This window comes from Mytilus galloprovincialis, chromosome 4 (genome assembly GCF_965363235.1).
Source record: "Mytilus galloprovincialis chromosome 4, xbMytGall1.hap1.1, whole genome shotgun sequence".
NCBI lineage: Eukaryota > Metazoa > Mollusca > Bivalvia > Mytilida > Mytilidae > Mytilus > Mytilus galloprovincialis.
In genome coordinates this window covers 84,031,843-84,058,457 of record NC_134841.1, presented here as the reverse complement: position 1 = coordinate 84,058,457, position 26,615 = coordinate 84,031,843, and the positions used below count along the sequence as shown (strand labels likewise).

Here is a 26,615-nt window from a genome sequence, read left to right as displayed (position 1 = left end):
ATATATTTTATGAAAAGTTATTACAGAGTCTAATGGTAAAACAAAAATTGTGGTTTTTACTACAAAGTTAATACTCCATTATCTGAAACAAATGTTATACTAGATTAAAAAAACTGATTTGATGAGTATGATTATCATGGAACATGATGTGGAGTGAAGATTTGAAGTTGTATGTATGAATATAATGTGCTCTCTAAAACATATAATATAAAGCTTTCAAAGTATTGAATCCTTTCACATTATCACTTATTGCTGTAGCCAACATTTAAATGTTATAAATATTTTATTTTCTTACATGTATTCAAATTACTCTCTGAAATTGTGTTAGATCAGTTATTGCAGTTATTGTTAATCTGTCTGACAACTTGACAAGCAAATATTCTGACAGAATAAAAAGAACATTCAATACATTATTTATGTATAAAGCTGTTTCATCCTAATTTTAACAACTGTTCTTAATAGTAAGGCACCCAGTTACTGCCATCATTAGGTAATAGAATTCCGTTAACTAATAATACAATGTCCACTATCCACCATACACCTAATCCTCCAAGTGTTAACAGTTTACCTACAGCTGTACCTGAAATCATGGAAATATTGCATTTTATTATTTTATTATCAAAAATGTTTACAGTGTATTTTTTAATGCATTTGATAATTTTGTGTGTTCAATTAAGCCAAAATGAAATAATATCTGTATCTAGGTAGTTACTGCATCTTAGTACCAAAAAAAAGAATGACAATACTAGTACTACTAATGGAATCTATATAAGACATTCCCAAAGTTCACTTCAAAAGTATAATCAAAGATCAGATTGCTCTGAGGGATACGATTGCCATTGTTTTCATTGACACATGTATATGTTCTGGACCATATGAGTATTTGGACCATACGTGTATGTTTATGACCATATGGGTATATACTCATATGGTCGGGGTAGTTCACACTCTGTTACAGTTAACTTTTAATACTTCGAAACTCTTCATTTGATATGGCCGTTCATTCAAAACACGCCATCATATATATAAGTAATTTTATTATTATATTACAATAAAAAGATAAGTTATATTATAATAAAAAGATAAGCTTTATTAAAATAAGAAGTTTCAGATAGTTAATTTTACTTAATTGTCAAATTTATAGTAAACACATTTTATACCGATGATTATTACCAATGGTCATTACCGATTTGTTATACGAGTGAATGGCAGGCAATATGTCGACTAAAAAAATTCCAAAAAATTCTTAATGAACGGTTACACATGAAGTGACTAGAAAGTAACATAGTTTATTTAAGTTGTCTGGTGAATATGGTGTATTGCAGTCATTTTGCGATATTTGAGATTTTCTTAAAAACATTGTCATCGTAGACATCAGAATGGCCAAAGACCTTGGTATCACTGTACGCAGCTGCAAAAAGGGCTAGCTTTCCACTCGCAAACAAAAGGGTTGCTAAAAAGGATTGTGCACAAATTTCTTGCAAATGCAAAAAAGCTATGATACCGTTTGGAAGTGAATGTCACACCAACCCTACATGCATCATTTATAACCATCACTGTTTTTTTAAGATAACATGTTTGTATTATTGAAACGTTAATAATGTAATTTGAAAAAAAAAAAAAAAACCTATATGGTCCAAATACTCATATGGTCAGGACGGTTAATAACCAAACGAGTATTATACTCATATGGTCCGACCATACGCGGACGGTCATGACTATATGCGTATGGTCTAAATACTCATATGGTCGGGAACATATACATGTAGCTGGATAATATTATTTTCAAAACTAATTCAACTGCACATGTAAAATGTAAATTACGTAATCTGAATAGTTACAAAATAGCCAATCCCGAATACAAGTGTATGAATAATGTACTTATTGTGTTTTATTTTTGTACTATCAATTCCAAGTTAACTTTCCACAGCAGTCACTGAGACTCAGAGTGAGAGAAGGTATTTCACTTCGTATCTTATCACCTATTTTCCTACGTTAATTCTAGGAGGAACCCCATTCCTAACTCTTTAAATATATAATTTCCTTTGGATCAGTGGTCATGACTCCTTTTCGTCCACATTCCTCGGTTTAAATTGCGATTGTTTTTAATATAATACGGCGTTTATCGACAAAACTAGTTAATTTTTCTCGAAGTGTTGTATTGTATTTTGATTCAGAATTGATGGAAGTTACTTCCGGAAGGAAGACAACTTGAATCGATAATATGGAAGACTCCATTTCGCCTGAAGGGGTGTTGTAGTTATGCATGGGCATAATTACCTAAACAAACCCTGGAGCAAGAACATATATTAAATGTTATTTAAACGACCTAGATGGTTCTCTATTTCTTTATGGAAGTACAATATCAAATATCAGTTTCATAATGGTGACATATAAGAAAAACTCCACTTCAGTTCTTATATGACAGAAATAGATAAATCGGAATTCAGAGAACTCTCGCATTTTTATCAAAACTGGGGAATTCCCTCCGACGTGTTTCTTAACTTTGTTTGTTTTTACCTTTTAAAGCAAGACAATCATAAGAATCTGAGATGTTCCTTAATGTTCAGAATAAAACGGTTGACGTGAGGGCATGGCCCTGAGCCAATGGTATAAGTCTACAGTTTGCATTAAAGCAATCGTATCCCAAAACCCTTATTCTGTTGATATCAGTTTCTTTTGTATTAGAAATAATAATGTGTTAGGGGCAATAACCACTATGAAAAGCAACTTCAACAATGTTGTCAAGTAAACTTCTGTGTCATTTGGTCTCTTGTTGTCTTATTAGCAATCATTCCCCATCTTCTTATTATACCCCCGCTTTAAAAAAGGGGGGGTATACTGTTTTACCTCTGTCTGTCCGTCCATCAGTCCGTCAGTCAGTCCGTCCCATGAAACTTTCATCACATTTTTCTCAGGAACTACACATCCACCCTTTCTGTAATTTGGTATCAACATTTATATATGTCAGCCATACCGTGTGATGCGCTTTCAGATTCATCACTTGACAACTTTCTGTTTACCAAACACTTGTCTGATTTTACACATGATAGCCAAGTTGAAAATTTTCGTCACATTTTTCTCAGGAACTACAATACAAGGATTTCTGAAATTTGGTTTCAGGATTTATATAAGTCAGCTATACCGTGTGATGCGTTTTCAGATTCATCACTCGACAACTTCCTGTTTACCGAACACTTGTATGATTTTACACATGATAACCAAGTTGAAAATTTTCGTCACATTTTTCTCAGGAACTACAATACAAGGATTTCTGAAATTTGGTTTCAGGATTTATATAAGTCAGCTATACTGTGTGATGCGTTTTCAGATTCATCACTCGACAACTTCCTGTTTACCGAACACTTGTATGATTTTACACATGATAACCAAGTTAAAAATTTTCGTCACATCTTTCTCAGGAACTACAATACAAGGATTTCTGAAATTTGGTTTCAGGATTTATATAAGTCAGCTATACCGTGTGATGCGTTTTCAGATTCATCACTCGACAACTTCCTGTTTACCGAACACTTGCATATTTTTACACTATTAATATTATCCACTTGCGGCGGGGGTATCATCAGTGAGCAGTAGCTCGCAGTTTCACTTGTTTTTATATTATTACTAGTTTTTCTCTGAAGTCAGTACCTCATGCATGTATTTCATATCAAAATTATATCATGTACTTTTTTCTAGACAATAGTAATGTTATCCCACCTGAAAAAGCCTAACAAAAATCATAAGAAGTTTTGCACATTTTGCAGCTTAAAACCTACACTTTTTATCATAATTTTAGAAAAATGTGGTAATACCTTAGTCATAAAGTATATATTGTAAAGAATAAAGAAACAATCCTTACATACTTGTGTCTAATCAATCATTATATACGGGTACTGTAATCTTTTGTATAGTTTTATATGTCATGATTTAATTCTTATGTACCTGTTTGTCCTAAACAAAATCTGTCCATTCCCAAAAAACCAAGAAGTACAGAATATATTAAAGTTGTTAGGAAATAATGACCTGTGTATCTGTAAAAAAAGAAAAACAATAAACTAATATTATAATAAAAATTAAGCTGAAAAAAGTAGAAAATATTCATGCTCTGAGTATTGCATGTATTGTCAATACTTTCAATAGTGAAATCTCAAATACCTTTTTAAGTGACTAAAAAAACAAATTAGAAAGTTTTGCAGACATTAATAATTTGTTTGCATCAACTGCAAGTATATATACAAATATAACTATGGAATTGAGATGCACTTTATCTATAATAAACTAGGTAAAACTAGAAGTTTAAAGTAAACTTGTTTTCTAATGGAAAAACATACAGATAATAATATCTAGTGTCATAAGTATCCCAGGCCATGGGTAGCAAATGATTAATCAAAAAACAAATGTTTGTTCATTTTGTAAATGTATAACTTTCTCAAAACAATTGAAGTATTTTACATCTGATGTAAAGCCCTGTAGTTTAAAATTCTGCTATTGCATTCTACTACTTTAATTCATATATAAAACATTCCCTTAATTCAAAGAACACCATTTAAAGACAAGCTAAAATTGTCAGATACAATTAACAAGGTTAAAAATCTTACTTGATACATGGAAAACCATCTTTGAGGAAATATCTGTCACCAAAACATTCTATCCCTGGTAAAACAGAACAGTTCACTTTGGTCTTCTGGACATCTTCATATCTTCTCCCACCATACTATAATTTAAAATGGACTTTGGCCATATAAACTTAAATTTTTTTAATTCATCTTTATACTATTCTTTCTGTACATCATTTACATGTATTTTTGATTAAAAATTCTTTAACAAGAATTGTCAAATTAAATATAAACTTTAAGTAAAGTAAAGCAAGAATAATCAGAATTTTTCAGACCAACAATTCTTATGAATTGTACAAGCAGGTAAAAAAATCAATAAAAGTCAAAAGTTCCTGCCAGTACTAAATATAACATGAGAAAATGAGAAAGATACAATGTGACATCTTTTCAGACCTAGCAATTTTGTAATCATACTGACCTTTGTACAACCATATCCTAATTCTTGACGTCTTGTTGCATTACCATTTAAATCTAATGGATCACTACAGTTCAGAAACTCTAATGGTCTGTAAAAAATATAAGTCATGAAAATAACCATTGTTAAATAGTAGGAAAAAAACCCAATAAAAATAGTAAACAAGAGAGAACATGGTGAAATGTGTCACCTTATTTGCTAATCATTGATATATTATGTTCATAGTCTCAAATTGACCTAATTGCTTATAGTATTAGAAAAACTAGAACACACCCGCGAAATCGCGGGCATTTAGAGCGTATTTGAAAGGATGTAAAGTGTTGTAGGAAGAATTTTGTAAAAGATTTAATAACTTGAAAATTTCAGGAAAAGTATCAAAAGTCATAGGTACTTGGGGACAGGAAAATGTTTTTTTTTTAACCCTCCTCCTTTATTTCCAAAATTCACATTTTTTGTTTTCTATTAATTTCATTATGAACATACATTTAGTGTACATGTATTATGAACATTCCAGTCAGGAGCCTGTAATTCAGTGGTTCTGTGATATTTGTTTTTCGTTCATTTTTTGTACATAAATAAGGCTGTTAGTTTTCTCATTTGAATTGTTTTACATTGTCATTTCGGGGCCTTTTATATCAGACTATGCAGTATCGGCTTTTGCTTATTGTTGAAGGCCGTTAGGTGACCTTTAAATGTTAATTTCGGTGTCATTTTGGTCTCTTGTGGAGAACTGTCTCATTGGCATTCATACCACATCTTCTTTTTTTTGTAAAACATTTAGTGACTTGAGTATTTCAGAAAAGGTATCAAAAGTCATAGGTAATTTGGGACAGGATAATTGTTTTTCTAGCCCGGCTCCTCCTTTTTCCACAAAAAAAAATCCTTTTTTTTGTTTGTTCTCTATTAATTTTAATGACACATGAATAATTTTAGCGCTTATCTGTATATTATGAACATTCATTAAAGGGGGGTCGGGGCAGAGGCGGATTTAGGGGCGCCCCCCCCCCCCCTTTTCTGGAAAATAATTGGTTGCTTATATAGGGAATCACTGAAGCATGACCGGAGCGGGCCCCTCTTAGGCAGTCAACGGGCCTCTGCGTATGAAAATTTCTGGATCCGCCACTGCGTAGGGGCCCTGATCCCAATATCCCGGGCTTGAAAACATGAAATCCCGGGGTTATGAATTTATTATACAAATTAAATATCTCGACATCCCGAAATTCGAAAAAAGAAATCCCGGATCCCGAAATGGTCAATCCTGAAATTTCGATCTTAAAAACACCCGTTCCAGACGTCCCGAAAGTATATTTTCTTTTTACAGTCAATTCTCATTGTAATAATTGATCCACAGCGGTCATTGATATATTATTCAGACCCTCTCTATTAAATAAACCCTGTGATTGCCGTGGATAGTAAACTTGAAAATGATATCAGACAGAAAATACACTTTATTCGTAGTATATGTATTTGTTTCAAAGTAAAAAGAAAAATGCAAACCGGAGGTCTAATCTGACTTAAATTTCGTCCAATGACGGATATAAGACAGAAAATACACTGTATTCGTAGTATTAATGTATGTTCAAAGTATACAGAAAAACGCAAACCGGAAGTCTAATCTGACTTAAAATTACGCCCAATGACGGAAACATATCCGGACGTCTTTTTTCTTGTTTTTCACCCAAAATAACTCAATCTGAATAATCATATGAATGGATGACAAATACGATTATGCACTGTACTCATAGGACACAGAGGCATGATGATTAATTTATTGTGGAAAGAAGAGAAGCGACACCCAAAATGAGGTCTTCTCGTTTAATAGTATAGAAGACCAAAACTCAAAAACTTAACTTAAACCACTAAAACCATGAAAATGAGGTCAAGGTGAGATGACACCTGGCAGTTGGACATGTACACCTTACAGTCCTTCCATACACAGAATATACTAGACCAGTAACCTATTGCATTTAGTATCTGAGATATGCACTCAACCACCAAAACATAACATTGTTCACTTATCCATGAAATGAGGTTGAGGTCAACTGAAAACTATCTGACAGGCATAAGGACCTTGCAAGGTACGCACATACATGTACCAAATATAGTTATTCTATTACTCATAATACATGTAAGAGAACTTAACATTACAAAAAATCTTAACTTTTTTTTTCAAGTATTCACAGAACCATGAAAATGAGGTCAAGGACAATGGACATGTGACAGAAGGAAACTTCTTACCATGAGGCATCTATATACAAAGTACAAAGCATCTACAATGTAGGACTTCCACCTTCTAAAATATAAAGCTTTTAAGAATTTGGCTAAGGGTGCCGTTGCCAGGTCACAATCCCAATGTGGAGCTTCATGCGACAAAATTTGCAGGCTCAACAAAAAAAAAGATATGTATATATTTTAAAGTTAGTGCAGCATTTGAAAACAAAAGGATGCCAAAAGAAAAATTTCCATCAAAATACTATAAGGACACAAATAATTTAGTTTATTTTCTGACAATACAATTATATACAAAACATGCTTATACATGTTATACAACATTGTAAAAGTAAACAAGTAGAGGGTTAAGTTTATAAGTAATAAAATTGAGAATGGAATTCTTAATATAGTTTGTCCTTATCCAATTTTCTGTCATGAATCCATTCAAGGTCTAGGTACAAATTATATTGTTTAGATATGGATACATGTACCTCTTCTTGCTTACATTTTTTTTTTTAGACATTTGAGATGACAGATTTGCAAGTATATATAACATGTATAATAATGCAAAGCAATCACAAACAATAATCAAGAACATGCAAGGAAATCATTGATTGATTGCCTTTATTGTACACTTGTTGGCTTTCAATCCTGGTGGAAGTTCATGCTATTCATTAAAAATATCCATATATAAATATAGTTGAGTTTCTGAAAGACATTATCAAATGTCTTTTGTCTGAATGATGTCCACACTAATGAAAAGTAACCTTCAAGACATTAAAGCTACTGAGCACACTTGGCCTTACATTGACAGAACTGGCATATTTGATACTTTAGTCCCAATGTTAACCAGCGCATACCCTTTTAAAGCACAGAAAAGATAAAACATTGAGCAAAACACACGGTTGAGAAAACCTGCACATTGAGATAATTTTTCCCAACAGGCCTTAAGATTGAGGATTGACCTCCCAAGTATGTTGTACGTCAACCACAATACACATGTTGGACCAATCATTTGGATCATATTTCAGGAAAAGAATATCTCAAAATCTCTAGGGATAATATACACCTTATGCATGTTATGGCTATTACTGGCTGACCTGAGGATCGGTGCCACTTGAACTATTGACGTCATACATGTACAACAATCACTTTTCAATTGTGGTGTAACGGTAGTCACTTTGTTTTCTTGTTTATTCTATTTACTTGGGGAATTGGTTAATATTAGTATTACTTATAGTTCCGTAACTCTTTCTCCCGAGACTGGCAATGTAATTATTCTTGTCAGGACTTCCTGCTTCTTGCACGTGCCTGACATTGGGCCCTGCCGGGCTTGTTGTCCCTAGGAACTATAAGTATGACGTCACTCACCAGGTTTGTGGCAGTCTACACTTAGGATTTGAAATGAGCAGAAGCTCATACCGTTTGGCTTTCAAATATGAAACTTTAAACATGTTTTAACATGGTTAATAGGACAAGTAGACTAGCCACCACCGTATATTTTAGTATTTCTTGTATGTAACTTATAATTCAATCATAATGTATGTCTTTAAATAAACATCTTGTTTATATTAACGTGTTTTACATACTTTGTCCAATGTCCCTGGAGCAATTTGCGTCCGTCTTCACAAAAGGAACAACTCAAACACTACCCAAAACAAACATCAGGGTAAAAGACTCCATACATCAAATTACCATTGGATCAGAAGGAGTAAAAAAGCTGCTACAGAAAGTCAACCCATCCAAAGCATCAGGGCCTGACAACATACCAAACAGAGTACTAAAACAATGCGCCGAACATCTGGCACCAATAATAACACTCATATTCCAGCTCTCACTATACAGTGGTACACTACCAGAGGATTGGAGAAATGCAAACATCTTTAGCATATTCAAGAAAGGAGACCGACATGCGGCCGAAAACTACAGGCCAGTCTCATTGACATCAGTACCATGTAAACTACTCGAGCACATCATATGCCGTCATATACTTAAACATCTGGAAAAGCATAATGTATTAACATCACTAAACCACGGCTTTAGATCTGGATACTCCTGTGAGACCCAACTTGCCATTACAATCCATGATATGCTACAATCCTACGATAAAGGAAACCAAGTAGATATTGCGATTCTGGATTTTTCAAAAGCGATTGACACAGTACCTCATGATAGACTCTTGCACAAAATAAACCAATATGGAATTAGAGGAAATATCCACAAATGGCTAACTTCATTCCTAACCGAAAGAAAAATGTGAGTCCAACTTGATGGAGAAAACTCAAGAAATGCTTCAGTTGAATCCGGAGTCCCCCAAGGAACGGTACTAGGACCCATCCTCTTCCTGTGTCACATAAATGATCTCCCAGAGGCAGTAAACTCATCAGTCCGACTATTTGCAGACGACTGTCTGCTGTACCGGGAAATCAAAAACCAAAATGACCATAACAAACTACAAGAGGATCTGAAATCACTAGAAAAATGGGCCGACGACTGGGGTATGCGCTTCAACGCCAAAAAATGTTATATACATTGTATGCTTAGTCTGAAAAGTAAAAGTCAGCGATTTTACAACCTTAACAACCACACGCTTGAACAAGTGTCATCCAACCCATACCTAGGACTCCAAATACAAGAAGATCTTAAATGGAAAGAACAAATAACAAATACATGTAACAAAGCCAGTTCTACCCTAGGCTTCCTTAGAAGGAACCTACAACACTGTCCTATGGAATGCTGTAAAACAGCATATATAGCTCTCATACGATCAATTATGGAGTATGGATCAATTATTTGGGACCCATATACCCAAAAAGACATTGACAAACTAGAATCCATACAAAAGAGAGGTGCTAGATTCATTACCAAAGACTACAAATCAAGAGAGGAAGGATGTATGACAAAAATGCTAAAAGAACTTCAGCTCCCGTCATTACAATCAAGACGCCAACAACAACGACTGATCTTCTTTTTCAAAGTGGTTGAGGGGAAGATACCAGCCCTTCCTCCCGACGATTTAATCAAATTTTACAGACCAAAGAGACAAATCAAAGCAACAACGTACAATAACTTTGTAACAAAAAACATTATAGACCACCAAGTCCGTAACAACAAACGTGCGGTAATAGTTCCAACCAGTAAGACAGAACAATTCAAGAACTCTATTTTTGTGCGCACTGCAATAAACTGGAACCATCTGGAAGACTCAGTAGTGTGCGCCACTACTACCGAGGAGTTTAAATCAGCACTCCTCAGCAAGCGCGACTAATTGTGCGCAGACCAACCCGTCACATAATAGCCAAAAGGAATCTGTGACGTACCCATCCTAATTTTGTAAGTGGGAAATACAGATACAGATCCCAGCAGAACTTGGGTAGACAACAGGAAGACAGCGAAGCCAGTGGAAACTCCACCCCCGTTTCAGTGGCGTCAGATAATTTGTATTATGACGTCGAAATTTTACAGGAACCTGTGTGATTTCCAGTAATAGAAGTAGCAATAAGGTATATTTAATTAAGGGATGTTCCGATTATTAATTTTAAAACCACTTACAAATTTGTACAAAAAACAAGTGGTGCATGAGGGACGTAAAGCTCGTCACATTTGTCTTCATAACATTCTTCTATGTCAATACTTGAAACAGCACAGAGTAAAACTATAAAATGAAGGCAAATGTCCGTCTTAATCATTTTGGTTGCTAAACTTCTACATTTTCATTTTTTGTTTTTCTTCATAAATATTATTTCAAAGTCATTTATGTTCTTTTTAATCAAATTCAAATCGGTACTTATTTCAAACGCAAAATCGACATAGATGCACAAAATCTGAAGACCAAAATGTTGCTATAAGTTGCCAATATATTTTTATTTTATTTTCAATCATTGTAATAAGTATCTTGCATAAATAAGATAGTTAATGAGATATTTTTTGCTGTAAGTGGCCACACAATTCACGTCATACTACCCAGTAATAATCAAGTAAAAATAAAAATAAAAATAAGTTCGTCGTTGTTGACAGATGAATCTGTGAACCGAAAAGTGCCAAGTTGGAAGCATATGTAACCTGTCACACATATTGTTTACCTTTTTCTCATTTCAACACAATGTCAGATGTTACTAATTTATTTAAAGCGACAGTCAAAACTATAAAAAGTAGAAATAAGATTTCAAAGGAAAATGGAAAGAAAGAATTTACTAATATTTTCCCTGCCACAAAACAGAGGAGTGATTTTGAAAACACAGCAAAAGGACTGGTAAGTATAAGGGGTTTCACTACTTATTGGTGACAAGAAGGCTAATTAAGTGTAGAAATGACAAAACAGATTTAATGTAAAACAAATAAAATTTTAATTATTTCAAATAAATAAATATAAACAGACAGTGCATTATAATTACAGCTCTCCAACATCTTCAATAGGTGCTATATAGCTATCTCTCGTCAAGTTAAAGCGAGAATTGGTAACTTTGTCGTAACCATACAGATATCACTGCAAGATGTTTAAAAAGACAATATACTGCTGATTTTTTAACGTTATTTATAAAAGCTTGTTTTGTTAAGGTTCATCATAACAAATCTATAGACAAATTTGACTGTTTTTTCACATCAAAAACTACTCTGTGTACAGACTTACCTGTGCTGTTTGGAAAGTTTTAAGGCCTAGCATTCACATGTATATAAAAGTTAAATGCATTTAGTGTTTAAGAGAGATAAAATCTTTCTTGGTTTTTGATGGGCATTTTTTTTCCTTTCTGTGAAAAAGTTAAATTTTTCAATATCTTGATTTTTGATGTCAATTTTCACTGAACTAGTACACCAGTTGAGAACCACCTCTGGTTGCAGAATTTTCTTGTTGCGTTGAAGACCCATTGGTGGCTTGTCTGCTCTTTGGTCAAGTTGTTGTCTCTTTGACATATTCCTCATCATGCCCATTTCCATTCTCAATTTTATTTTGACTCTTATTGTTTAAAAAAAAGCAAATCTTTATCAATTTGTACTTTTAACATTTTAATGGTATTTCAAGATTGTGTAAAATAATTCTGATATTACCTGAAATGTTTTGATTTATAACCCACATTGAACAGTTATTTTATAGTTTCAATATTCTTCTTAGGTATCAACCATTACACAGTTGAAAGATTTTCTACTAAAGCACAGAAAGGATTATGTAAATGCAGGCAGGTAATTAGATATGGCAAAATTATTTACCGCTACACATATACATTTGTAGAATTATGGAGATGTGGTCGGATTGCCAATGAGACGACTTTGCACCAAAGGTAAAAAAAAAATGGATGTGAGCAATTATAGGCAACCATACTTATTTTAACAATGATGTCAAAAGGGATTGAAAAGTTTGCCAAGAGTGATCTATGAATTATCTTAAAAACATAGGCACACATACATAGAGATACACCATGTACACATACAATAGTTAAAATAAACAGAATACAATAATTTTTAGAATTAAGTAACACCAGTCTAAATTTGAACATAAATCTTTCCCATGGCTTTGAGAAATCATTGCACATTTGTTCCAGTAAACCATTTGTCTTAACTGGACCAGACTCTTTTTTTTTATAAGTCTTTTACACACATGAATCAAAACTACGGTAAACATTGGAAATTGTGTTGTTGTATGAACATTTCTTCAAATGAAATAGACAAAATGCCGACTGACCAATTATATATATTTGAATTAATTAATGTGGATGATCATTAATGACCCATTCGATAAACAGATCTGTAACTACAGATTATGACACCTGTTGTAACTGTTGATTAACATGGGGTTGTAAACAAAGTCATAAACTTGTCGCCAGGTAAAATTTTGTAGAATTTTTTTTTTTTTTTTTTTTAACTTTTACCAATTAAAATGAAGATCAATATTGTCAAAAGAAATGAAAATTTTTACATGTTTTAAATGTTGGGGCCAGAAATATCGCCAGCAGCTGTTTTTGTCGCCCGATGAAATAAAACATCACAAATTGCGACATTGACGACGCACAGCGCAGTCCCTGCATGATTAGGTCAAAACTTAAATTTTACTTGCTATTTGGTTCAGTAATGCATATCTCTTTACTGGATCAGACTCATTTTTACTAAACTCTGCAATCTTGGGAATGACTGCTATGTGTTAGTTAGATTGTGGTTCATATTCATATCACATTTACATGTTATGATCTTGAATGTAATCAACAGATTACTAACAGAACATTAAACATCAGTCAATTCAAAAATAAGCATCTTGCTATATTTTAAACATTAAATACAGTTTGACATTCATAATCTCAATGTTGAGCAGACTGATAAAATATTTTGAGATAACCGTGAAAACATAATGTAAATCTGGCAAGTGTGTAAGACATTTTCTTTGAAATAACAGAAAGGAGTATGTTCAGTAAGACCCCTTTTTGGCCCCAAAATATAGCAGTTTTAGAAAATTGTGAAAATGTAATCCATAAGCTTTATTTTGGAAAGTAAAATGCTTCTGCTACATAAATATGAGCTGTTTTTGACAATACAATGCACAAATATTGCGTACTGGTATCATTAAGTCATGCTAAATTACTGGAATCTTCCAAATTTTAGAATTTTGGTTAATTCATTGTAATTTTTAGACGGTTTCCGTCTAAAATGAAAGTGGCCGCATTCGTGTTCATTCATAATATTGAAATGTAAGTTGTATTTGATGATAATACAAATCATATATAAAGGTTGAGGATGAACACGGATGCAGCCACTTTCATTTTTGACAAAAAACATCTGAAAAGTGACGTTTTTTTGGCATATTTTATAGATTTTTCATATATATAAGCTTGAATCAGAGCGTTTTTAATGATTAAATCAGTTAAAATCTTTCACACAAACTAATTGAATCAATTGAAATAGACACTTACCTGTTTAAAAAGTGTCCAAAAGCTTTCGTTAGTTGAACCTGAAATTTAAGTCAAAATCGGCCCTTACCGGACCTACTCCTTTTGAGTTGAGGGAAGTTAACTTTAACTGTGTAAAAAACATAGTCATGGTTGTATACCCAAATATATATCCATTTATTTGCATTCTCTCAAATATGATGAATGTAACAAAACTTTTTGCTTTTAAATATATGAAACAAATAATTGTTTACTTTTCAGTTTCTTGTCGTCAGATGTATCATCACTTACAGACACAGAAAGAGATCAGATTGATACAGAAGCTCAAACTGTCATCAAGAAATGTCAACAGACCATTGTTATGTTTAAAAAAGATGGTAATAGAAGGAAATTATTGTCATAAATAATACATTTGTAATTGAAATGTACATGTACAACGTTATAAAGATATAACTGAAACATACTTTTTTTTGGCAAATTTGAAAAGGTCAAAATAGATTCAATTCCATTTTTTTTTTAAATTTCTGAATAACTCTTTCTTCTGTTACCTATTCCAACATTGGACTCTGACTTCCTTTTAACTGAGTTTTACTGTGCTTATTGATGTGTGTTTGTCTACATTGGTTAGAGGTATTGGGTAGTGTTGAGATCTCACAAAACATGTTCAACCCTTATTTCTGTTCGTTGGTCAGGTTAATGTCTCTTTGACACATTCCCCGTTTCCATTCTCAATTTTATTAATTGTTATTAGTCCCCTACTGACAAAATCAAAGGGGACTCTAGGTTTGGCATCCATCCATCTGTCTGTCTGTTCATCTGTCAGTCTGGCAAATCATTTTTTTTTCATGCTTGAAGATATTAATTTAATATATTGTTTTATCATAACAAGTTCCAGATCGAGTTTGACTTTTGTTCCAGTCTGATAATTTTTTGCGGAGTTGTGGTCTTTTGACTTAGGAAATTCACTCAAATAATCAGTTTTCAGCACTTTTTTTGTTATTCTTGAAGATATTGATTTGATAATTTGTATATAGTTTTATCATGAGAAGTTACAGATCAAGTTCAAATTTTGTTCCAGTCTAATGATTTTGTGCAGAGTCATGGTCCTTGGACTTCAAACATTCACTTAAATGATCAATTTCAACACTTGTTTGCGTCATGATTGAAGATATTGATTTGACATTTGTAAAGTTTACACAAGTTATATATCAAGTTAGAATTTTGTTCCAATACAATGAATTTTTAACAAGTAAGGGACTATGTATTGCCATGCAATATTCACAGAATGCTTGTTTATTTACATGTACAAACAGCCCATCATCAGATTGTTCATCCTCAAGTGAAGGAACACAGAGATCATGTCATTAGAATTATAGAAGATTATCTTAAAGGTAAGCATTATTTATTTAATAAAAAAATGAGTGTTTAAATTGTTATTCCGCTACTTCTATCAGCATATAGAGAGTGTCTTGCCTTGTACATGTTTTAAGAATAAGGATATGTGGTATCGATGCTAATGAGAAAACTATCTACAAGAGGCAGATATCAAGTAATGTGGATGTAAACAACAAGAAGTCACTGTATAATTGCATATTTTTTTTTATTTATGCCCACTTAGGGACATTATATTTTTTGGTCTGTGTGTTTGTTTGTTTGTCCGTTCATTCATCTGTTTGTTCGTCTGTCCATTTGTTTTTTTCATCTGTCCCTCCCACTTCAGGTTAGAGCTTTTGGTCAAGGTAGTTTTTGATGAAATTGAAGTACAATCAACTTGAAACTTAGTACACATAGAGTTTTTACATGTGGGGCATCCATGTTCTATGGACACATTCTTGTTTATTTCTATTTAAACATAGTAAATTGAAAGGTTGTAGTAGAATATCACAGTAAACATTACAACATCACTTTGTTTGCATCAGATTTATTGCTAAACCAGTAAAGAATATGACATTTGAATTCATTATGCTAACAAAAACCAGGGTGAAAGAATAATTTCTTTGCTTAATACTGGTTTCTGATAACTCAAAAGATATGGTCAATTAAAAAAATTGGAAAGCACCAAGAAAATGCATTATATTTTAATACGGATAATAAAAATAATAGATTTCATGTACATGTACCTTTTCAATGTATGACATAATAGTAAACTTTTTCAGTTGTATGCAAGGTATACAGTGAGCAAAGAGCTGTGAGAGTGAAAAGAGTTGTTGATAAAAAACGAATGTAAGTATATTTTTTTCAACACTAATTTTTTAAGTCATACCTGTCCATTTGAAATAGTGAAAAAAATCAGGTAATGATGACTTACCAAAATTATTTAAATTTTTTTTTTACAAATAAAGGTAATGTATCTTAGATTTAATTTGTTATAAAAATGTTTATACAGCTACTTCAGCATGAACATAAAACAAAATGAAATTAAGTACATCGTCTAAAAACAGTAACATCCATAGAACCAATTATTTAAAGGTTTGAAAAACGGATGTTACTATTAATAGAAAGAATGATATATTAATTTTATTCCTCTTGTAATTTTCACTTCATTACAAATTTAATAGATGTTGTTTATTTTATTTTATTTATTTTTGCAGATCTAAATTAGCACCAGAAAGAAAAGCAAAACAAAGAAAAATTAATACAAAAGCTGATTTAGAAGAGGGTGACAAATCTAATTCTTCTATAGGTGAACACATATGTTTTTCATCAAAAAATGAAATAAAGCTGTTAAATTCAACAAGTTCATAAGTTAATAAAAAGCTATTTAAAAAGGACATTATACTCAAGGTTATGAATATTATGATGTTTGCTTTTTTGTTTATGTTTGAGAAAACACAGTTTTGATAAAGATTGTCTGTATTCATGGTATTATTTCAAGTTTGAACCACAACCACGTGCTTTAAACATGCTGAAGATGATAGTCTATAGTTTCTTCCTTTGTTGTCCAAGTGGCTTTTTGTTGTTATTGGCACGTACTTCAATGAATATATTGATGCAAACAACACATAGTATATGTATGTAAAATTGAGAATGGAAGTGGGGAATGTGTCAAAGAGACAACAACCCGACCATAGAACAGACAACAGCAGAAGGTCACCAACAGGTCTTCAATGCAGCGAGAAATTCCTCACCCGTAGGAGTCCTTCAGCTGGCCCCAAAACAAATATATAAACTATTTCATTGCATATAAGAAAATAACTATCACTGGAAAGTTAACCAATCAATGTTACCAATACTTTTAGCATCAAATTCAATAGTTTACAGCAGAAGATGATGTTAAGGTATAATACCACCAAATCATGGTACGTCACATCCGGTTGTATACGAAAATAGGTCCAAAAAATATATTCCCTTGAATTTGATAGTTGTAGGTAATTAATCCTACATTTTATTGCAGTAAAACATTTCTGTGTCATAAACATATGTCTTGGGTATTTCAAAGCACCATTAATTTTCTATTTGGGATTTCTATAGAATATTTTGTAATCTTGAGGTTACATGGTGACTAAACCTTGTACACAGATAAAATAAGGGGGGGGGGGATTTGATTGGTTAACTTCCAGTGATGGTTATTATCTTATATGCAATGAAATGTTATGTGAAATTTTTTCTTTAGTACTGGACAGGATAAAACTTTACTCATGCCAAGTATTTCTTTATTTGAAACAAAGATGAATTCTTCACATTTTTTTGAAAAGTGCAAATTTAACAAAGACTGATAAGGGAAAATCAATGGTGGTATAACACCTTAAGCTTTCTCTGAAAAGCAGAATTTGTCATGTTTGTACTAATGTATTGAATAAAGTGACTCAAAATTTGATACTTGATTTTTACAGATGCTGTTACGGCCCGACCATCTAATATTGATATAGATCACACACCACCAGTCAAAGATGACAGCTTTTCACCTGAGGAAGCTCAAATGGTAGCATTTACTATTTTATTTATTTTTATGTGCAGCCTAGATATAGAAGGCATTATTTTTATGCCCCACCTACGATAGTAGAGGGGCATTATGTTTTCTGGTATGTGCCTCCGTTCGTCTGTGCGTCCGTCCATTCGTCCCACCCACTTCAGGTTAAAGTTTTTGGTCAAGGTAGTTTTTGATGAAGCTGAAGTCCAATCAACTTGAAACTTAGTACACATGTTTCTTATGATATGATCTTTCATATTTTTAAACTAAATTAGACTTTTGACCCCATTTTCATGGTCCACTGAACATAGAAATTAAAAGTGTGCGTTTCAGGTTAAAGTTTTAGGTCAAGGTAGTTTTTGATGAAGTTAAACTCCAATCAACTTGAAACTTAGTACACATGTTCCTTATTAGTTGATCTTTTTAATTTTAAGGCCAAATTAGATTTTTTGCCCAATTTCACGGTCCATTGAACATGGAAAATGATAATGCCAGTGGGGCATCCGTGTACTTTGGACACATTCTTGTTTTTTTTTGTGTGCCCTTTATCAATCTAAAGTTTTGGTTGAAGGTAGTTTATCATGAAATTGTAGTCACATAAACCTGAAAGTATGCACATTCATAAGTGGATTTGCTGGATTTATTTGAAATTTAGTATTAGAAGTAGGATTGGTATTGCAATCTCCATCAGTTCATCCATCAATCTTTTCTTCTGACAGTCTTACTTTTATTTTAACAAAATGACTTCATATTTGGGCAGCAGCTTGCCTGTCATGAGTTGTGAGGGCTGTCAGATGCCTGCTGCCTGTTTTATTATACCTTGATTTTTTAAAATATTTTTAATGAACCACAAAATTTCATCACAGGCAATACTAATGATTTGAATTTCTTAATATTTCAGTTGGTCAGCATGTCAATAGTGATTAGTTGTCATATGTGTGTACTTTTCTGATCAGACAAACACCTGCTTTCTGTTTTCCAATTTTTTGAATTATGAGTGTGATATCCTTAGCATAACAGCACATTCGTTCTTGTTGTCACTGCAACATCATCAACATTTCATTATTTGTTTTACTGAAAATGGGTTAGTTTTTGGTGAAATAAGAACAAGTTACAGCCTCACACAAAAAAGGTTTTTTTTGTATCAAAGGCTGAGCTTTTGTCATTTGATTAGGGATTTTCTGTTTTCAATTTGCATCAGGGTTTTGTATTAGTGTTATTTTACTTTTTAGTTGCATCAAAATATTTTGAAATTCTGTCTATATAACTTTTTGAGGCTGTTGCTCATATCTAAATGCCTTTTTTTTTATTGCGAATTTTTAAAATGAAGAAATAAAATGTATTCAGATAAATAAACAGCATAAAACAAGTATACAATCAAGTATGCATGAAGTTCTTACATTTCTGTTTTTCAGTTTGAGCAAGAAAATGCAGAGTTATTTAATGAATTGAACAGCTTGGTTAGTGAAGTAAGGTGAGTTGAAGCCAAGAGAACTACACTGTCTACACAATAGCAAGAAAAACTCTTTTGTTTTACTGGTTCTAGTTATGTCATATGTAAACACCTATGATCCAAAATGTGTATATCTTATGTTTATGGTACTTTCCTTAAAACAGTAGATCTAGCTTTATCAGGGACATAATTCTTAAAAATCCTTGATACATCTCTGATATATGATCTGTGACAACTATATTCAGTGTTCTCCCCAGGCCGTTTTAGCGTCCCGGTACCGCTACGCTTTATTTTTTCACCGTGATGCTATAATAATTCCCGCGACGCTATAATTATTTTGAAGATGCTATTTTACTTGTCCTCAATTTTAAACTTTCATCTATTATCGATTATGATCATAAAAATTATATCACCTTTAATTGTAACCCCTTTAAGTCGGACACTAAATGCAATTAAGAGATTAAAAAGCCAGGTTTTAATTGCCCTCAGGGTGATAACTGTTTGGATGCGAATATCCCAAGCTGACACTTGTGACATGACTTATACCACGTGTCTGCAATCACCAATTTCGACATGGAAAAATGCAATCACAAAAACAATTCGAAATCTATGTTTTGTATTACGAAATTTCGAAGATTAAAATGATTTTTTTTTTAAAAGGTCGTTTATTTGTACAACTCTCCATAAAATACTTTCTTTCTCTTCCTGTAATCCGAGAGTGAGAATTTTGGTTTTGAGCTAAAATAAATTTTATACTTCTTTAAAAAGTGATCATAATTGGCGTAAGTTTATGTTTAATTCATTTAATGCATTAAAAGCGTCTTATTCATTCACAATTTCTTGTCAAACAATGTTTAATCTCGGACTCATTTTCGTAAATTTTTCTACGGCCGCCATTGCACATTTTTGTGTAAACTACGGATCGGAACCGGACCAGATATGACAAAAATCCGCATTTTCACTATAATGACAACAGACAGACGGTAGACAGAAAAAATATACCAATAGAGAAAACTACGCATTAATAGACTATTTGTTAGATAACTTTGTTGAAAAAACGTATCATTTTGATGTAAAGATAAGAAACAACAGGGACTAATTCATTCAGTGCCATGAAACAATGAATTTCTTAAACATGATAATAAAAAGTTTTTAAATTGATATTTTTTTTTGCTACTTTTGCTACCATATCTTTACTTAATATAATATAAAAAAATAGTTAATTTTGTGAACTAGATATTTAGTTTTGTATACAGGTTGCACTATAATGAACCATTCATTCATTTGACTTATTGTTGGGTAACTGAAAGCACATATTTATTTTTATTTGGTACAAGAGGAAAAAAATAATTCTGTAACTATAAATGAATAAAGAAAACATAAACTGAAACAACTGTTTTTGTTGTTATAGTTTAACTGTATTCTCAGTTAAGAATTGAACAATATAAACTAAAACATATAAAGGAAATAGAGCAGCAACGCGTCGCGACAAATGACATTAAAAAAAAATACATTTTTTTTTTTACGCAAAATGTGATGCTATCCAAAATTTCTGGGAAGAACACTGTATATCTATTTTATCTCTGTACCAAACAAAAAAGATTATTTTACCTCTGTACCATACAAATGCTTAAAACGCATTGAGAAATCTGACTACTGTGTAATCTGAAAAATTTCCATGCAGGGGATATTTTTGCTTACAACACAATCTCATAAATGAAACAAAGTATACAGTTGAATAGTGTCAAAAGTTCTGTTATCTTGACCTGATTTTCAAATTGTTTTATAATTTTGTTAAACCAATATTTGAAAAATAATATTACTCCGGAATATTTATCAACCTTAGTTCCAAAATCCCATGCAACTATACATAATCATAATATGAGAAACTCGTCCCTAATCCCCCCTGTTCGAAACAAGAACAGCCCTGTATTCAAATTATTTTTTACCGGCAACTGTACGTTCATGGAATCTCCTCCCTGAGAATGCCAAGACCAGTACTTTGGTGGGGGCATTCAGGAATTGTGTCCAGTCTTGGGTGATTAAACCTCCAAATTATTTTTACATTGGTAAGTGATTAGGTCAAATTTATCACTCAAGACTTCGTATGCAATGCAGTTCTCTAAATCATCATCTTTTTGTTAAAAATATACCACTTTGTTTATGTGGTGCTATAGAAACGACAGTGGACTACTTGTTGCACTGCCCTGTTTTCACATTATGCGTGAACAGCATTTTTATAATATCAATATAATACATTTATTGTCGGAAGAAATCTTGCTACACGGTTCATAGGATTTCAGCTACGAACAAAACATTGAAATATTCTTGGCAGTTCAAACATTTATACTCAGTAGCAAACCATTTGTTATATGATAGCACACATCTTGTTCAACAAGTAATACTTATATCTTAAATAATTGTGTCCGTTCAGAAACATACACTTTATTATTGAATTTCCGATGTGTATTTTTTTTCTTCTTCCTTGTGTGTCACAACCTTATATGTTTTTTTTTCTTCTTTCCTTCTAGTGTAACATTGTTAATTTTTTAACATTCTTCTCCTTGAGTATTACAATATGAAATGTTCTTATAGGAAACGAATTAATATAAGCTAATAGCTTGTTTCTGGATCCTATTAATTATTTCACTTGTATTATTATGTAAATGCCTATTTGTGTACATTACTTTACCTGAATTTAATTAATAAAATATGTTTACACTAATATTTGTGAAACTGTCAAAATGACTGTGGTGTTTGCCATTAAAAGCATACAATTTTAAAGTAACCATAAGGCAGTGGGTTGAAGGAGTATATGGTTAACTAGGAAACAGATCTATTGTTTATACTTACAAATGACTTAAACTACCAAGGAAAAGATCCAATGACAAACAAAAATAACTTTGTTGGCCAAAGTAAACGTAGCCTAGGTAAGAAAATAAAAAGTATAACAGCTACTGGGCTGAGCATATAATGCTGTCCACATAACAACACTGTCAATTTACATGATACTAACACATAGTAACATGTTCTGTACTAAGTTCATTACTCCAAATCATGTTGACTACCATTAAATTGTTACTAGCAGCCACTTCACCATACATCATTTCTTATATTTTGTATTATGCCTATCTTTTTCAGCCAAATAGAAGGGAAAGTTTTAGAAATAGCTAAATTACAAGAAATATTTGCTGAAAAAGTATTAGAGCAGGTAAATAAATTGTAGTGATTTGAATATTCTTTAAAATGAACAAGTGGTTTGAATATTTTTTGAAAATAAACAAGTGGTTTGAATATTTTTTGAAAATGAACAATTTGTTTGAATATTTTTTGAAAATAAACAAGTGGTTTGAATATTTTTTGAAAATGAACAAGTGGTTTGAGTATTTTTTTGAAAATGAACGAGTGGTTTGAATATTTTTTGAAATGAACAAGTGGTTTGAATATTTTTTTGAAAATGAACAAGTGGTTTGAATATTTTTTTGAAATGAACAAGTGGTTTGAATATTTTTTAAAATGAACAAGTGGTTTGAATATTTTTTGAAAATGAACAAGTGGTGTGAATATTTTTTGAAATGAACAAGTGGTTTGAATATTTTTTGAAATGAACAAGTGGTTTGAATATTTTTTGAAAATAAACAAGTGGTTTGAATATTTTTTGAAAATGAACAAGTGGTTTGAATATTGTTTTGAAAATGAACAAGTGGTTTGAATATTTTTTGAAATGAACAAGTGGTTTGAATATTTTTTTGAAAATGAACAAGTGGTTTGAATATTTTTTTGAAATGAACAAGTGGTTTGAATATTTTTTGAAATGAACAAGTGGTTTGAATATTTTTTTGAAAATGAACGAGTGGTGTGAATATTTTTTGAAATGAACAAGTGGTTTGAATATTTTTTGAAATGAACAAGTGGTTTGAATATTTTTTTGAAAATGAACAAGTGGTTTGAATATTTTTTGAAATGAACAAGTGGTTTGAATATTTTTTTGAAAATGAACAAGTGGTTTGAATATTTTTCGAAAATGAACAAGTGGTTTGAATATTTTTTGAAAATGAACAAGTGGTTTGAATATTATTATGAAAATGAACAAAACGAGATGTTCAATAAATGTCATTGAAAAACATTATTACACCAAACACTCAAAATAAAAACTTTTTGAAGTCGATCTTTAGTCTCAAACAAAATATGTTTGAAAAAATAATTGGTATGTGGTAAATGTAAATAAGACAGTTTCTTTGACCTAAAACATGTTATATTTTATGTCATTATACATACATATAAATATCATTTGAAAGTAACACATTAGCTATAAAACTAATGTTAAACCATCTTAAATATTCTGTCTTGGTTGCAGTCTATGTGACTAATCACCAAAACATGGTGTCTGTCCTCTGTCATTCGGTAATTCAGGACATAAGTTTTTTTCTTTTTTTCATGGAAGGAAATTTTAATCTTCAAAATGAAGTTGCATATTGTATTAATTTGTTTTGGATTCTTGAACATTCTTTAAGACCAGAGCCCTGCTTGACATCGTCTAATACTATTTTATTTTAACGCAGATACTCCTCATCAAAAAATATCTATCCAAAATTGAAACTTAAAACTAATTGTAACACTGTACAATAAGTCAGCAGGAGGCTTTTCTACAGAAATACTTGATACTTTTAATATTTATTGATTGTTCTTCTGAATTGACAAACAACAGGTTTGAAAACTGCAACAAAGCTTGTAACAACGTATATATTCATATGATCATCAAGGTTTTATTATTTGTCAAGCAAAATCCTGTTCAACCATGTATTTTTGTCAGAAAAGTTATATGAGTAATATCATTTATATGGCAAGATATTTATGGAAAAACACTGGATTTATTTACCAAACTATACTGATATTGGTGAGTGTATGTATATAGACTTTATTGTAATATATTTATTCCTTGCCTCAAATATCCTAGTAAGGGAGAAAGGTGTTTCCAGTCTGTTTTTTTGTCCCCTTGTCTGTCACTTTTCAAGGGCTTCAGGAATTTTACAATCAAGCTGTCACTTCAACTTGAAAATTAATCATGTTAATACAGCAATTCATTTTGATGTGAAATATACTGTTGATTCATTTTTATATGTAAGATACCAATATTGGGAGATTACTTGCATATATGTGAACCAGGTATTTAAATGTTCAGCAAAATACACCAAATTTTATAGGTTTTAAAAATGTGGCAAAAGGACAAAAATCCTTAAAAATATTTATGAAAATGAAAATTTATATCTACAAAAGTAAACAAATCCACATTACAAAAGATTAGGACTTTGATCAAGATTGTGCAAGTCACTGGAACTGGAAATGTGATAGTGCTACTAAGGCAGGGTTTTTCTATGGAAGGATTTTTTAGTTTTAAAGTACTAGTGTGAATATGTGTTCTTACAGGAAACCGACATAGAAAGTATTGAACAGACTACAGTGGGTACAACAGAGAATATAACGAAAGGAAATGAAGAAATACGAGAGGTAAGATAAGACATAATATTATTATCAAATTGAGATGGAAATGGGGAATGCATCAAAGAGATAACAATCCGACCAAAAAGCAGATAATAGCTGAAGGCCACCAATGGGTCCTCAATGCAGTAAGAAAATTCCGCACCCTGAGGTGGGCCTCAGCGAAATAAAAATGTGTACTAGTTCAGTGAAAATAGACGTCATACTAAACTCCAAACAAGTAAATGAACTAAAATTAAAAGTTATACAAGACTACCAAAGGCCAGAGTCTCCTTATTTGGGATAGGTGCAAATATTTGGACGGGGTAAACATGTTTTGTGAGAACTCAACCCTTCCCCCATACCTCTAGCAAATGTCGAATAAAGAAACACACAGCAATACGCACATGATATTTTCTGAATTTGAATAGTCTTCTTACACTGAAAACTAAACTCTAACTAGTATAATAGAGTAAATGAATTCCATTGAATTTTTGATTTTGTAATCCAACTCCATATCCTATTTGAGCAAAATGTTTACTCATGAAGGAGTAATGTTGAAACAGTTTTAACAACAGATCTCAGTATTACAACTAAAATTATCAGTTATAAAAAGACTATACTTGAAAACATCAAATATACTAAGATATGCAACATGCCTTGAAATAAATATCTGAACTCTCAGTACAATATAATGCTATCAAAGTATGTTTTAATTGATTTGATTTCAGGTATAATCTCTTGTTTCCTTCTAAGTTCTATTCTAAATTAAATTTAATATATTTTTCAGGCAATAAAAAACAGTGCTGGCTTTAGAGTGTGGATTTTATTTTTCCTGATAACATGCACTTTGTCATTACTATTTTTAGACTGGTATAATACATGAGCTACATAGAGTATTTATATTAACATTGTTTTTTGTGCAATATTATTAATATTGGCTTTTAGTATGATTGATATAAAAGTTATTTGTTTGTTTGTTGAATGAAAGATATATTAAATGTTATGCCTATTATTTTTGATTTCTTAATATTGTTACGGCCAGAAATCGCCTTTAAATTGTAGCCAACAAAAGACACAAATCAATAGTAAAATTTAACAACATTTAATATACAAAAGTTTACAAAAAGTATTACACAAATATTACTGTTAACTTAACTGTCAAAATATGAGTCCAATCTGTTATCTTTATCTGTATCCGGAAATCTTTCGGAATCCAATTTGAATATTACGTTCACTACTAATTTCACAATCCAGTATGATGTTGTTTGTAGAATAAAAGTGTCAATCCAAATGCTGTGAATACTAATGTCTATCAATGTCTATGTCCAAGTTTAATTATGAGAGTTTAACTTTAGTGTCTGTATATATAGTGTTGTCATGGAAAATTCTGGAACACTCTATAATGGAACATTGTGGAAAATCCTGGAAAGTTACAATGGAAGTTTCTGGAATAACGTAGAAGTTTAAATTACGCATCTTTTATAAGGATCATTCTAGAAAGTTCCAATCATTCTGTGATTGTTCCAGTGATTCCTAAACTGCACAGTTATAAGATTATTTGGTAAACAACTATCAGGCCATACAACACAAATTAGGCCAACATAAATAAACATAATAATTACAATATCATAACACCTCCCCCCTTAAAAGAAGT

General features: G+C 31.8%; 2 protein-coding genes across 2 annotated transcripts; one reads left to right on the top strand and one right to left on the bottom strand.

Moving 5' to 3' along the window:
* Window positions 1–281: 281 nt before the first annotated feature.
* Window positions 282–5,157, bottom strand: LOC143073191 (TM2 domain-containing protein amaretto-like). The gene is made up of 4 exons (XM_076248547.1): window positions 5,038–5,157; window positions 4,602–4,717; window positions 3,946–4,034; window positions 282–580 (listed from the first exon to the last, which is right to left on the bottom strand). Exons 1-4 carry the CDS (start codon window positions 5,155–5,157, stop codon window positions 456–458), a joined length of 450 nt encoding a protein of 149 aa, XP_076104662.1. The 3' UTR covers window positions 282–455.
* A 6,075-nt stretch (window positions 5,158–11,232) lies between these two features.
* LOC143073190 (syntaxin-18-like) lies at window positions 11,233–25,971 on the top strand. Its single transcript, XM_076248546.1, has 11 exons — window positions 11,233–11,497; window positions 12,356–12,423; window positions 14,379–14,494; window positions 15,431–15,508; window positions 16,274–16,340; window positions 16,709–16,800; window positions 17,951–18,039; window positions 19,443–19,501; window positions 22,622–22,691; window positions 24,908–24,988; window positions 25,749–25,971. The coding sequence occupies exons 1-11, from the start codon at window positions 11,348–11,350 to the stop codon at window positions 25,842–25,844; spliced, it is 966 nt and encodes a 321-aa protein (XP_076104661.1). The 5' UTR covers window positions 11,233–11,347; the 3' UTR covers window positions 25,845–25,971.
* Window positions 25,972–26,615: the final 644 nt, after the last annotated feature.

Excerpts from the sequence above, each read along its gene's own strand:
- LOC143073191 (XM_076248547.1), bottom strand. The coding sequence starts at position 5,157 with ATGGTTATTTTCATGACTTATATTTTTTACAGACCATTAGAGTTTCTG. Across the intron at positions 4,035-4,601 it reads GATGGTTTTCCATGTATCAA|ATACACAGGTCATTATTTCC; the intron begins GTAAGATTTTTA and ends CTTTTTTTACAG. Across the intron at positions 581-3,945 it reads ATTTTGTTTAGGACAAACAG|GTACAGCTGTAGGTAAACTG; the intron begins GTACATAAGAAT and ends CCATGATTTCAG.
- LOC143073190 (XM_076248546.1), top strand. The coding sequence starts at position 11,348 with ATGTCAGATGTTACTAATTTATTTAAAGCGACAGTCAAAACTATAAAA. Across the intron at positions 12,424-14,378 it reads GATTATGTAAATGCAGGCAG|TTTCTTGTCGTCAGATGTAT; the intron begins GTAATTAGATAT and ends TTTACTTTTCAG. Across the intron at positions 15,509-16,273 it reads TATAGAAGATTATCTTAAAG|TTGTATGCAAGGTATACAGT; the intron begins GTAAGCATTATT and ends AAACTTTTTCAG.